This window comes from Poecilia formosa, unplaced genomic scaffold (assembly GCF_000485575.1).
Source record: "Poecilia formosa unplaced genomic scaffold, Poecilia_formosa-5.1.2 Scaffold373, whole genome shotgun sequence".
In the NCBI taxonomy this organism is placed as follows: domain Eukaryota; kingdom Metazoa; phylum Chordata; class Actinopteri; order Cyprinodontiformes; family Poeciliidae; genus Poecilia; species Poecilia formosa.
Window position 1 is genome coordinate 168,354 of NW_006800312.1, and position 14,112 is coordinate 182,465.

Genomic DNA, 14,112 nt, shown 5'->3' on the forward strand with positions numbered 1-14,112 from the left:
ATGAATGGTTTGACATCATCTGTGTCTATTTCTGATGGGAAAGAATCAGTTTCTTAGACATTCAAACAGACGTAAAATGTTTCTTCTCGTTTCTGTGTGAATTAAAAATAAAAAATGATTCTGCACAAAGAAAAAATCGATCCAAAAGACTCACAGCATCTGAAACGCATTTTAAACTGCATTTGATGTAAATACAGACTCCTGCCTGTTGTACAGATGGACGTCACTCACTGAAATGAACAGACATTTGGGGTGAGGAAGAGGCGCTCACCTCGTACTCGCGGACCACCCTCATGCCGCGCCCGCCTCCTCCGTACGCCGCTTTGAAGATGATGGGGAAGCCGTAGGTCTGGGCGAACGCCTGCGCCTCCTGCAGGCTGGAGATGGGCGAGTCGGTTCCCGGGACCACAGGAACACCTGCAAGCAGGAGGGGAGAAAACCAAACAGTTTAGAAATGAGGCTGACTGAATCTGTAGCGCACTTTTCACGAGTCCTGAAGCTGAACCGTCGTCACCGCTCACCTGGAATAACTTAAGTTTGTGAAAGATCAGGTTTTAATCATTCAAAGCTGTTTACTGACGAATCAACGCTTCTCCAAGGTCCTGTTTTCATACAAAACTCTGATTTCCTCCTCACCTGCTACAATCGCCAGCGAGCGCGCCTCCACTTTGTCTCCCATCTTGCGGACCGTGTCTGGGCTCGGCCCGACAAACCTGACGCCAGCGTCGGAGCAGGCCTGAGCGAAGTCTGAGCGCTCAGAAAGGAAGCCGTAGCCAGGATGGATGGCATCCACGCCGTTTTCCTAAGACGAGAAGTGAGCTCTACGTTAGTACGGGAAGCTTTGAAATGATGCTACTGCCACCCTGGACCGGAGGGCCGTTAACAAAATATTTTCCATATTTGACCGTTTTTGTTTTTCTTTTAAACTGCGGAAAAATTTCAAGGCCGTCTTTCATTTGACAGGTTATAATTCACACCCTTGACTGGAGCACATGGGCAGATATTACAGACTTTATGCAATGATTTCATCCAAGAAGCAACTAAAATCACTCAAAATCCGTTCTGAACATCAACTCATGGACTCTGAACCAAGTGCGTCTTCCTGACAGCGTATGGACCCGACGCCTTGGAGCGTCTGGCTAGGAAGAGCTTTCCAAACCTCTGGCTGAAATGAAGCGTTTAATTCCAGTTTCCACTACAGACCAGAGAAAAATAAAGAGATGTTGTGTTAATCTATTTATGGTCTAAACAGACGAGTTTTAGAGGAGTTTAGTTTATCTTGAGGAAGTTGATTGAGAAGTTAATTAGATCGTAACATGCGAAGTGCGCTGCACAACTAACACGGACGCGGCTCCGCCGCTGCGAAGAGTTGAACTCAACATCCTGCGGTTTTAACAAACGGAGCTGAAGACGTTTCCCTCGTCGCGCAAAAAAATCCTTGTAGAAGCGAACATCCGGACCGCACAGGGTAGAAAACTGGCAGAGTTCAATGGATCGGTTTGGATCCGACAGATCCAAATGACTGATGAACCAGCGCAGATTTCTCTGCAGATGCGACCAGGAGGAATTTGTTCGGGCCCCATCAGGTGAAGTGGAGTCGTTTAATTTAATTTATTATAAGTTACTGGGGCCTCAGTCAGTGGTTTTTTGTTAGATGTGTTTCTCTGCTTTATGTGTGATCTGGATTCAGGTTCAACTGGGTGAATATCAACTAAACCGCACAACAAATGCGGCTGAACGGCCGATGTTAACATGGTTATAGTTTAACGGGTAAAATCTGTAGGACAGATTTCTTTTTATGCCAGACCAGGACACCGAGCTGTAGCAGTACTTATCGGATCACACAGTCCAACCAGACGTACGCGTCATTCATCGTTTCATTTACGAAGCCCACAGCGGCAGCAGCAAAACACCAGCAGCTCCTACAGCCAACTCTCCTCTTCCTCCCTTTGGCCCTCCTCATCTTCATCACCACCATCGACTTCAACGCGCTCCGGTTCAATTTGAAAAGGCTTAACGACGTCACTCGATGCCGTTTCTAGCTCTGTTGGACCATTAGACGTCATTTTCCCAGAATTCATTGCAGCGAGAACAACACGCCGACGTTGGTGTGACAATATTTTACTAAAACGTATAAAAACCCAGCTAAATAAAGTCTATTGTAGCCGTGGATAGAGGTGCTGAGCCGAGGCTCGTGCTCAAACACGGCGCCGGCCGCTCCTGATGGATAAAGCCATCACTGGCGCCGTGTGTGCCATCTGCTCTTCTACACGAGGCGGGCTGTAATTACGGACCGTCCTGTTGCTCGGGGGAGCCGGCGCTGCCAGGCCAGGGGAGGCATGTTGCCACACACAGGCGAGCAGGTTCAAACACCCACACACGAAAATGTGGAGAAGATCGAGATGGAGACGCCGGCTGAAAACGAGCTCAGAGCAGAAATCTCACAGAAGGCACGGAGAGAGACATCGGCATTTCTGTCACACATTAAGGAGTGACGGCGCGAACAACAGGTAAACATACGCCGACATTCATCGTGAAAGAAAACAGACACATCTTCCTGGCATGTGGTGGCGGCGCTCCCAGACAGCCGGGCTGATTTAGAGAAATGAGTTGGATGGTGATGCCTCCCTCCGCTTGGCTGGTCGAAGACGGGGAGGAAAAAACAACACGAGAGAAGGGTCAGGAGAACGACAAAGAACAACTGCAGCTGGTGCAAAGAAAGGAGGGAAAAAAGGAGCTGATCTGATCGGTGGGATGATAAGCTGCAGGAAATGAAGGTGGGAAGAAAGGAAGATGGAAAACTAGATTGAATAGGAGGGACATGGGAGACGCACAAAGAAGTGAACAAAAGACACAGGTGTGCAAGAGAATGACAACCGGGCCGAGAGCAGACAGGAAGGAGTGTCAGAGCTGACACTTCTCCTCTTTTACAGGTCCAAAAATATGTTTGCATCTACATAAAAACAATCAGATGTGTCCACTGGGTCAGATTAAGAGCCTTAAGAGTAAATGAGTCTAATGAACGCCACGGCTCTGCTGCCAAGTCGGCTCGTTTTGGGTCGAAGCAGCAGCACAGATGGAGTGGTTTTAATATGGCAAGCCATTTAGCATTCAATCAAAAGTCAACGAAAATATCAGCAACATAAACATCGCATATCGACTCAACATTCCATGTATCGATACTTCACTAATGGAGATGGGTAAACTGATACTAAGCTCCAAAGCACCAGTTTGAAATAATCTACATGCTCCAAATTATATTTATCTTTATACCTGGTTCACTACTGCCCAAGTTTTTTGTTTCTTTCTGTACGTTTCTTGTTTGAAATAAAAGTTATTGAGGAAAAAAACAGTATGTGGGGAGAGGAAACTGAACTGACACGCTTCAAAGTTGAACCTTACGCTGAATTAAAACAGAACATCCAGGTAAACTAGAGCTTTAGCTAAAGTTAGCCGAGTCGCTAACTAAAATAAAATATGCTTCACCATTGGTTCGGAAGAGTTCTTGGCTCTCCAAGTCATTTAAAAAGAGACGGAAAAAAACATCTGAGGTCATGTCTAAGAAGAGATTTTAAATTTAAACCAATTACAAAAGTTGTTAAACTAAAAACAGAAGCTAGTAAACCATAACAACCTACAACCGTCATGCTCCATCAAACCCACTGCATCCTCTCCAACCATCACCCATGTTGTGTTTGAGTCCACACATCACAGTTTGCAGCAGTACATGTTAGTAGATGTCCTTTACCTTGGCCACTTTGATGATATCTGGAATGTGCAGGTACGCCGCCACAGGTGGCAAACCTTTTCCGATCAGGTAGGCCTCATCTGCCTTCTGCCTGCAAACAAACATCAACACGGATGTTAATGTTTCCCTCCACATGCTTTTCCTCCAGGCAGTCGGTCCATAAAACTGCACCAACAGCAGTTTTCTGCCCGATCTCCGATCTTTAAAAAATCCTGACCTGCCTGTTCTGGTCTTGGCTGATTTTACTTTGTCTGAAATGTTGCTAATTATAGTAAAAAAAAAAGTGGGGTAACTGTTAAGAGCAGGCATGACCTGCGGGGCCGGTCAGTCAAACCTCTCACAGGAAAACAGGAGAGGACAGGGGCTGATTTTTGGACCTTTGCTCAGGTGGATAAAAATCAGCTTCACGTTTAAGTATCGGCTGATCACCACTCTCCCAAAATTAAGGAAATCGGCACCGATAAATTGGCACACCCTTAATGAAGGAGTAATGAAATTAACATATATTTTTTTAATCCGCTACTTTTTCCCCCTAAGCTTTGAACCATCCGGCTTGTAGCCCGGTGCGGCTTTTCTGTGGATTTTTCTTCAACCACCAGGGGGCGCTTTAGCAGGAAGTGAATCACTGGAAGTCAAAATTGGAAATCAAAGCATGTGCTTGTTCATTTAGAACAAGCACATGCTAGCAGCAGGCACGACGGAGAAATGTTTTCAAACTCATATGATGCAGCTTTTAAGTTGAGGACTGTCGATCTGGTAGTAAATAGAGCCGCTGCACGTAAACTTGGCGTGAACGAGTCCATGGATCAGCATTGGAGACGCAGGGCTGCATCCTTTATAGCAGATTTATTAAAGTGAAAACCCGAGAGCGGCGGAGATACCAGTGGCTTATATGCACATTTCCAGTTTTTTTAAACTTTGTCGGTGCGGCTTATAGTGAGGTGCGCTCTATAGTCCAGAAAATACGGTATCCATAACTCTTGGCTAAGTGATCTTTACTTGGTTTCTCTACATTTAACCCATTAACTTTGCATCCAGTCAGGATTTCCTGTAACTGAGTGAGAATAAAGATGGAGAGCAAACGTAGAGTAACATATCAACTGGGACTGAACAGGATTTTTTTAGCGTTTACCCTCCAAACAACTCGACTCTTGTTGCCATTTCACACAAAACCCAGCGATGATCAAAGCACCAATGGGAGAACAGAGGCTTCAAACCTTTCTTTGTTACTTGGCGGTTGCATCATTTGGACAAGACATCTGTGAGCGTCATGATTTATTTACCGAAGTCTCTGAAGACGATCGTTACCTGTGCATCTGTCCGGTGTCTTGCTCAGAGTAAACAGCCACGGTGCGAATCCCCAGTTCGGTGCAGGCTCTGAACACTCTGATGGCAATTTCACCTGGGAAAAAATTAAATTAAAGAGGAGCAAAAGTAAATTAAGTCATTCTGCTGCGAGCATCACAAACACTGAGGTTTAAATCATTTAAACCTCAGTAAATAGAAATAATTTTGCTAATTCCAACTAACCTAAAATAAGAAACTTTCAGTCTAATTTAACTTCAGACGGTGAATAAAAATTTCTTGTTTCAACTGTAAATAATGGCGTTTAATCTAACATTAGCTTGCACTTTAATACTTTATTACAAAGCTGCTCAGTTAGAATATCAAGCAGTTTCCAAACCCCATTTCGATGATTTCCAGCAGCCACACATTTCCATCCCCTTCACAACTACGCCCCATTTTGTTCATCATAAAATCTCAATAAAACGTACAAAAGTCTCAATAACTGTGAAAAACTCCATATGTGATGTGCAGAGAAAAAATAAGACATTTGAAAGACAGAAAGCAGCAAAACTAAAGAGCCTAGCAGACGTTCGCAGAAGGAAACAAAAAAAAACACACTCCTTAGCGTTCATCTTGTTGTCACAGGAACCAAACGCTCAAAAAAAAAAAAAGAAAGCAGCAGAGTTTAGTGAAAAAACAACCTCAGTCACTGAAAGCTGTTATGTTTTGTTCTGTTTGAAGGGGAGGACAGGAGATGGCATTTAAATGTTTGTGCAGCTTTCTTTAAAAAAGAAAAAAAAAGCAGCAACTAACATCACAAAGGGAAAATTAGTGAGGGAGAGATTTATAGAAAAACAGATTAGACAATTTGAATCAGAGTGAAGGCTGGGGTGAAGGGTCCTTTAAAGAAGTGACAATCACAACCGAGCAGCATGGCGTCTTTAATGGAGACGCAGATCAGTTCAGAGGAGACAAAAGCAGTGGGAGGGAGGAGGCAAATGAGGAGGAGTAAACGAGGGGAGTCACAGCGGGGCAGAGAGGGAGACAACAAGTGGCTGGGAGCAAAAATCACATCTGACAAGAGCTGCAGAAACGAGGAGCAACAAGCATGGAGGACAGGAAACCAGAGCGGTTGCACTGGGAGTGATGGGCTGATGCTGAGGACTGTTTACTTAGAGCAGCAGCAGGTCAGCATCATGGGGAAACAGAAAAGGTATTGAACTCAGATGTGTGAGTAAGTTTGTTATTTAAAACGGACCATAACTGAGAAAAATTAAAAGTAAAAGGTCGTAGCAACAAGTATTTGGCTTCAACGTACTATTTTGTCCCAAAACATTGACAAAAATAAATGTAATCTGAGCATTTTTTTCTTCAAACCATCTCGACTCAATCTGGAGATCTCCATATTTGCTAGCATGATGCAGCGCAGTAATGATTTGGTCCAGAGATCAGAAAACGGACGTTTTGAACCCAGAAAGCTCCTTTAGGAATCTGTGGCCAGATGTCAAAAACAGGAGAAAGAGCAGAACCCAGCATGTTACAGACGTTTCTCCTTAAAACACTCTCCAGTTCAGCCTCCCATTGAGTCTGCTTAAATATTAGCATTCAGAAAGGAAAACTTAATGCAGCACATTAAAAATGAAACGATCCCAGAGTCTTTCTGCCTCAGGAAGACAGTAAAAGTAACGGGCTTTTCTTAAATTAGACATGAAACAGCGTTTAATTCAACAGCAACACTTAAACATTAGTGCTGGATGAAAAGTTTTACCTCTGTTGGCCACCATGACCTTCTTGATGGGTCGGTACTCGGTCTGCGGCGCAGAGTGGGCGGACCGGGACAGGAGACACGCCCTCCTGACGGCGAGCAGGCCGAGGCCGCCTCGCACTGCTACAAACCTCAACATCCTGACAGGCACAAAACAAGAGCAAAACACAAAGGCCAAGCTAAGACATGGGGAAGAAGGTGTGAAACAAGAAAATCAGTGCTAGCTAAACCTCAACGGCTAATCATAAACGTTAGCAACCACATGGTATTTAGCAGAAGCTAACGCTAAAGTGCTAGCTTCAAATCAAATTATATGCCGTTGGGAGACGAAAACTCCCAAACTACTATTTAATTTTGACATTTACATTCTCCATGATGCTCTTAGACATTGTATTTATATCTCATCTAATATTAGCGTTTTATTTTATTACTCTACGCTTGATTGAAGTAAAATTGAGAAAAAACAACAAGATTAAGCAGAACTGCTGCATAAACTGTTGAAAATAAGAGCATGAATCTAAACACTTAACTACTTGAATAATTAATAACCAAAACTTCAACACAGATGTTTAAGTTCATTAAACAGAAAGTTTACAAAACAACAAAGTATGTTGGCACTTTTGAATTTATCCAGAGAAATCAACTTGGAAGCGTTTTCAAAGTTAGCTAAGATGCTAATGAAATCATTAGCATAGCTATTAGCATAAACGCTAAAAGAAAACAAAAGGATTACTTTAAACCAGGGTGTGAGAAACATTTTTACACCATTACAGCTAAATAAAACATTTAGAGCCACAATGTTACAAAATGTATTTTTATTTCTAATATTATAATATACTAATATTTGCCGTCATTTTTGAAGAAACACCATTTTATTTCCAATTTTAAAGGGTTTAAACAAAGGGTTAAAATAGAGTTTTTGTAATTAAAATTTCATTCATTCAGCATAAACAGAAAAGGATGGATTACACCATTCTCAAATATCTGCCATAAAAGTTTAATATTTGACGATTGACTACACAAATTATAATTTTACAGTTTCCTAAAATAGTTCAACATATAATTTTCTACAGTGTTTTTAAATTTTGAGGAAATTTCCAAAAATGTAGGGTTAAAATAGGTTAAAATAAACATTACTGCCATTCAGTTATGGAAATTTAAAAACTACAAAAAACACCATTTGTTACGTCTATATTTAAAAACATTGGCTGGTTCCTTATTTTTGCTCAACCTGCTTCACACTATGAATTCTGGGACGTTTCCTGGATTGATTTCTTATAAGTTTCAGGGAAATGTAGCGAATGTGACAAACGGAAACCATTTATCAAACCCAGTGAGTTTGTTAATCCATCCAGACCGGAGGCGCCTCTTCACATTAATAAGAAGAACAAACATGTTAATTAAAACCAACTAAACTGCAGTTTTTCCTCAGGTTTTAAGGCAACCAGTTGCATTTGTATCCATTTTTAACAAAAACTTTATTACTATGACGTCAAATTAAAACAATGAAAAATAATTCAAACAAGCGCAAAAGCAAAAGAGATCATGGAGATTTGCATCATTTATTGACCAAGAACTTGAAACAACAATTCAAGTTGATAAATGTTTATAGATTTAATGCAATATAAGCAACAATCCTTGTAATAAACTGATTATTAAAATATATTAAAACAAATTTAAATCAGACTCATTAAATGGAGCTGCAACAAAATAAACCAAAACTTTGTGTAAGAACATTTTCAGTGGTCAGCCATGTTAGTTAAACCTTTAGAGGCATAACATCTCATCGCTCCACATTATTAAAACATTTTGCTTTCACATTTTTCACACGCAACAGTTGGAAGGTTTTTGGCAAAATATATGTGACAAACGTCACAGAACGTAGCAACAGTGTAGGAAACACAAAGCAGACAGAGGAAAAAAAATAAATAAAAACTGAAAAGAAAATATTACAAATACATAATGAAGATCAACATCATTACCAATATCGAGCTGTAACTCCATATTTTTCCCAGATCCAAGTCCTGATGGCATCTTACGAGAAATTGGTTTTTATAAAGAACCACTTATACAAAAAAAATTTGAGTTTTTATAACTTTTTTTATTATATTTTTATTTTTATAACATTTTAATTTGTTGACAATTTTATTTTAATTGAAAAAAATTCAAAAGTTTTTTTAATTTGTAGAACTAATTTTAAAAAAAATCTGAACAAAAATATTTCATTTTGAAACAATTTTTAAATTAAAATTATTTTTTTTATTTATAACAAAACAATTTCCTGAATTATACATTATTTACATGAGGGGGGCCAAAAGCCTGGTTCGAGGGCCACTTGTGGTCCTTGTAAGGATTTAGTTTGGTCCTGGACTGCAGATCAACAACGGAGCAATGTTCCCCTCAGTTAAATGAAGTTGATGCAGCGGGGCAGTTTTTACAGTGTTTTCAGGAGGAACTTTTAAAACGTCCATCTCTCCGTCAGGGACAGACGGGGGCATCCCAGGTGCACAAAGAGGCGTTTTCAAAGATCCTTCCTCCCAGAACATTTTACAACCTTCATGCATTTGCAGTTTTTCTCATTTTAAATAAGATTTCTGATCCACATTTATAGTTTAATTGCAACTTACTCTGTTTTTAACGCTCAAATACACATTTTATTTATTTTTAATAAATACAATTATTAAAAATAATGCTTGTTCCTTATTTTTAATAACTCCCCACACTCATCTATATTTTAATTTAGTGTACAGTGTTTTATTTCTAATTCTGCTGATATATAATCTATATCTGACTGAATCTTCAGGCTTTCATTGCTGCTCTTCAGAGGTACAATAAAAGTTATTTCTATTTTTAAAGGGAAGCGATTTGGTATTCTGTTTATTTCTGCTTTCATTTTAAAGTCGTACGCAGGGAAACAAACATCCACCAACTTTTCACTCAAAAAGAGCCTTGAGAAAACTCGATATTTTTGGCTGATAAAAGGTTTTTCCATGACAGCTCTCGGTTTTTATTTGCCATCTTGTATTTTTACTAAAAGCATTTTCTGCAGCAACAACAGAAAACGTTCAACGTCTCAAAAAGTTAGGAAACCAGAGATCTATTGGTTCTTTTTTTTTTTTGCTTTGTTTCATCAAAATATCACACGTTTAGCATGCTGCTCTGCAGGTAAAAGGAAAATAATTTTCTAGATTTTGTCTCAAAAGGTTTGAACATCAATGATTTAATAAAATGACCAAACTAAACATGTAGAGGCAGAATTTGTTGAACCAGAAAAATTATGTAGATGATGGATGAAAAACTGAAGTAAAACCAAAACGAACCTCATCTCCCCAATTAACTTTTACTATAAAAGCTACAACAGCGTTGCTCGTTATTTTTGACTGAAGCTGCAGGGAGCCGCTGAGCCGGCCTAAAGAGCCACCAGAGGCCTGAAAGCTACAGGACGGCGACCCCAGGGTTAGTCCAAGCAGAACGCAAAAAAAACACGTTCCACAGATGGATTCATGCTGTAAAAACGAACATTATGGGGCCGCTTCCCCTTTAAATAAACAATTCATCTGCACAGAAAGTAAATGCATCTCTTTGTTTCTATAAATGATTTTTGGTAATAAGTTTGGAAAGTCTGTTTTCTTCTAATCAAAGCAAGAAAACTGTTGTTTGGGTTGAGCAGCAGAGTTAAGTTTGAGAAGTCAGAATAATGATTTTAAAACTCATTTCTCAAAAGCAAAATTGTGAGATGAGGTTTTATTTTTTAAATAAAACCTTTAAAGTGGAAACTAAAACTTCTGCAGTTTGATTTTAATAAAGAACAAGAGCTGTAAAAACAAAGCGCAGTCCTGGAACGCGCAGGCCGCGTCTTTCCCTTACAAAACAAAACTTTACTCTTTAGTTTCAATCTAAAATGGAAAATGTGAAGATAAACAGGAGAAAAGCTGATAGTTACTAAATAAAGTTTCATTTTGCTTTAATAATAGAGCTGCAACTGACGTATTTCAGTAATCAGTTATTCTATCAATTATACCTACGATTAATCACATAAAAACTTTGGCACATTCTGCAGATTTTTCATTTAAGCCTTTTTATACTAGAAATTCAGCAAAAGATGCAAATAATTAAATTATCTTTTTAAATGATAAAGATTTACTGCCTAAAATGTGATGCAGCTTTTCCTTTAGTGTGTCAAACAAAGGATGCATCTGCAGATAAAATTTACTGCCAACATCAAATCAAAGTTTATTTGTGCGGCACATTTCAGCAGCTAGACGGCTCGCATAATAAAAACAGAAAATTATAGACTTATAGAAAAAACACCATACAGTCCACAACAGACATGATGAGTAAAATCACATCAAATCAACATTTCTTCTCAAAAGGTGAAAATCTCACATTTCTGCTCTTCTCAATACAGTGTATGGCTGATCTGTTGATTGGTTTTCTATGTTTTTATATTCTAGATTAGCCTGCATCATGTTTTTTTTTTTGACATTATATTGGTTTTTTATTTCTGTTGCTCATTTCTGTCCACTTTCTGTAATCACAGCTTAAATTTCCTACTTGAGGCTTCACTAAAAGATTATCTTATTAACTGATTAATAATTGGGCAGCAAAAGATGCTCAACTTTTTTTACTAAATTCAAACCAGATGAAGATAAAACCCGAGTTACAAGTACAACAGATTTACAAACTTTATCTTAAATGAAAAATGTATTTGTAGTTTTGGCTTAATTACTTCTCTGACTGTTAATTTCAGCAAATGACATTTCTTTTGAGTCTGTATACTCCAGTTGCTAAATCATTCCAATTATCAATTCATCACCATTAATCCGATTAATCATTTCAGCTCGCCGGCCACCATCCAGGCGGTTCGGATGTGGCGGCTGCAGCCGGCCGGCCGGCCGACGACCAGGAAGTAAAGGATGTTTGTCAGCAGCAGCAGGAGGTCAGAGGGACAAACGTTTATTACAGCTGACAAGATTAACGAGCATTAATGAAATACGGACAAGGCTGCAGTTCATGTTCCGCAGATTTATCGACCATTATTTAAGATCTCATTTTTACCTCAACAGCCAAACTGTTGGGTTTATCAGCCAAATGGTAAAATATGGGAGTCCGTTGCTCTCAGCAGCAGATCTGAAGGCGGCGTCCGGGGCTGATGCATCGCTTGCACTCTACAGCTTTGGCCGTTTTTTATTCCTGCACAACCTCAATTCACAGCCACCAAACGCACAACCAGGGCAGGGAAAATCCGGTAACACTTTATTTGAAGGGGGGTGAATAAGACTGTCATGACACTGTTATAAACATGAATAAGCCTTCATGAATGTTTATGACTGTTGTCATAAAGCGTCATTCGGTAAATTATGACACTTTTAATACAAAGTTGACATTATTCAAAATGTCTTTGTTATGACAACTTGACATTAACCAAGAAATCATTACTGTTTAAACTTTACCTTTAATAACATAAAGTTACCTAATTTTTAAAGTGAAATCAGTAATACTTTTATAACAAATTTATATCAGTGATGATTTCTTGGTTAATGTCAAGTCTGCCAAAACTTTATTGCTATACTTCATATTATTTTTCAATTGTATTATATGTCAACAATTTCATTATTTAAAAGTGAAAAAAGCAAATAAAATAGGCAACAAGAGGTTAAAAGCACCAATTCATTTGTTTTGATTAGCTCCCCTAAAAATCTTGCTTAAATTAGAATTTTTTTTTTTATTTTTTATTTTTAAATCAAGAGCGTTTTTCACTTATTCTGAGGCTTTTAGCACTAAATGTATAAATCAATTAGGCTTTGGGATTTTTAGAGCTTGGAGTCAATTATTTTAATTAAATTATGAGTTTTCAATGAAATCGGGGCTGTTCAATTTGTGCTTCAATTATGATTTTGGTCCCAAATCATAAAAAATTATGCAATTCACTTTTTTCCCCCCCACACTCTGCTTTCAAGCATATTCTTATTCACTTCAATGAGCAATCATGTTAAATGATTACGGTTTAAACACTGCCCAAAATGTTGTAATTATGATTTTATCCCCAACATAATAGAGTACCTTTAACAAGAGGGAAAATTGCTGGATTAAAAGGGGAAAAACTAAAATAAATTGACTATTTTTTCCTCTTTCAATTAAACTGATCTCCTTTAAAGGTCAAGGCAAGCTTCTACATAAAAGAGCGGTGCTCAATTAGCTGGTTTACGGGTTTTACTATAAAAACACTGCTTAGTCCAGCGAAGTGGGAAGACTCGGACAGCTATCTCACCCAATAAAATGATTTAAAAACAGGAAAAAAAGGACAGTTTTTCCAAGAAGCCATTAACTGATTTTCCTCCTGACATGAAAACCTGAATCTACCAGCTGCAAGTGGGTCTAATTAGAGACGACAAGTTTCAGGTGTGATTGTGGTGGGTTTTTTCTGACAAATTACCCAACAACGAAGCCTGCAAATTACACAGAACTTTAAAACAAAACATTATCGCATCTTCAGCTTGAGTTACAGCGATAAAAACGAGGTTAATGTTCGAGTTTGAAGTGAAATAACTGAATGGGAGGTGGAGTGAGTTCAACAAGTTTGTCCTGTCAGTAAAATATTATATAAAAAAAGAAAAAAAGAGACACGACGGCGCTATTTTCTTAAACAACTTTTTTAAAAAAAGGTGTAATAAATGTGAATATTAGGGGGGAAAGAGCAGAAAAAAGTGGGAAAATGTTTAAAACTACCTCAACCAGTCGCTCAGCAGCTCATGCAACGCGCAGCCACTTTCATATTCAGAAAATCATGCAGATTCATCACGTCTTCTTCTGGGCTGACTGCGAGACACAGCGCCTCACTAGTAGTCTGTTGCTGCCACCCTGTGCTCAAACAGCGGTACTGCAGCTAAAAAAGGCCACGTTTTAGAGGTGACTGCACCAAAGTCTAGGTCGTATTTATTTATTTATTTATTTATTTATTTATTTATTTTTAAGTGAATTCACTTGTCTACCTACTGGGTTTTAAATCTGAGTTTGCTTATTGTTGTTCTTTTAGCAAATTATTGTGGACCAACACTGTATTTTTTGTTTTTTTCACTGAACACCCTATTTATTGGATTTTTATTTATAAATAGCTTTTATTAAGCTTTTCTTTGTGCACCAACACTTATGAAACACTAAATCAAATACACTTAACACAAACTGGGTGACATTAAGGAAAATAAGTGACTTTCTTTTCTGTTTAACCCTTTAACTGGCACTGAAGACCAGACTGCGGTAAATAAAACCACTGTTATATCTTTTTGGACTGTATATGTGACTTGACAATGCA

The 14,112-nt window shown here is 38.7% G+C and overlaps 1 protein-coding gene across 1 annotated transcript in view; it reads right to left on the bottom strand.

The window, feature by feature from the left end:
- The window catches only part of LOC103154086 (pyruvate carboxylase, mitochondrial-like), a 192,055-nt gene that overhangs the window by 164,497 nt on the left and 13,446 nt on the right, over positions 1 to 14,112 (bottom strand). Inside the window, exons 2-6 of the mRNA XM_007575244.2 lie at positions 6,804 to 6,940; positions 5,057 to 5,150; positions 3,749 to 3,839; positions 637 to 802; positions 272 to 417 (exon numbers count right to left, since the gene is read on the bottom strand). Coding sequence (XP_007575306.2) covers positions 272 to 417; positions 637 to 802; positions 3,749 to 3,839; positions 5,057 to 5,150; positions 6,804 to 6,940 — 634 coding nt within the window. The remainder of the gene's footprint in view (positions 1 to 271; positions 418 to 636; positions 803 to 3,748; positions 3,840 to 5,056; positions 5,151 to 6,803; positions 6,941 to 14,112) is intronic.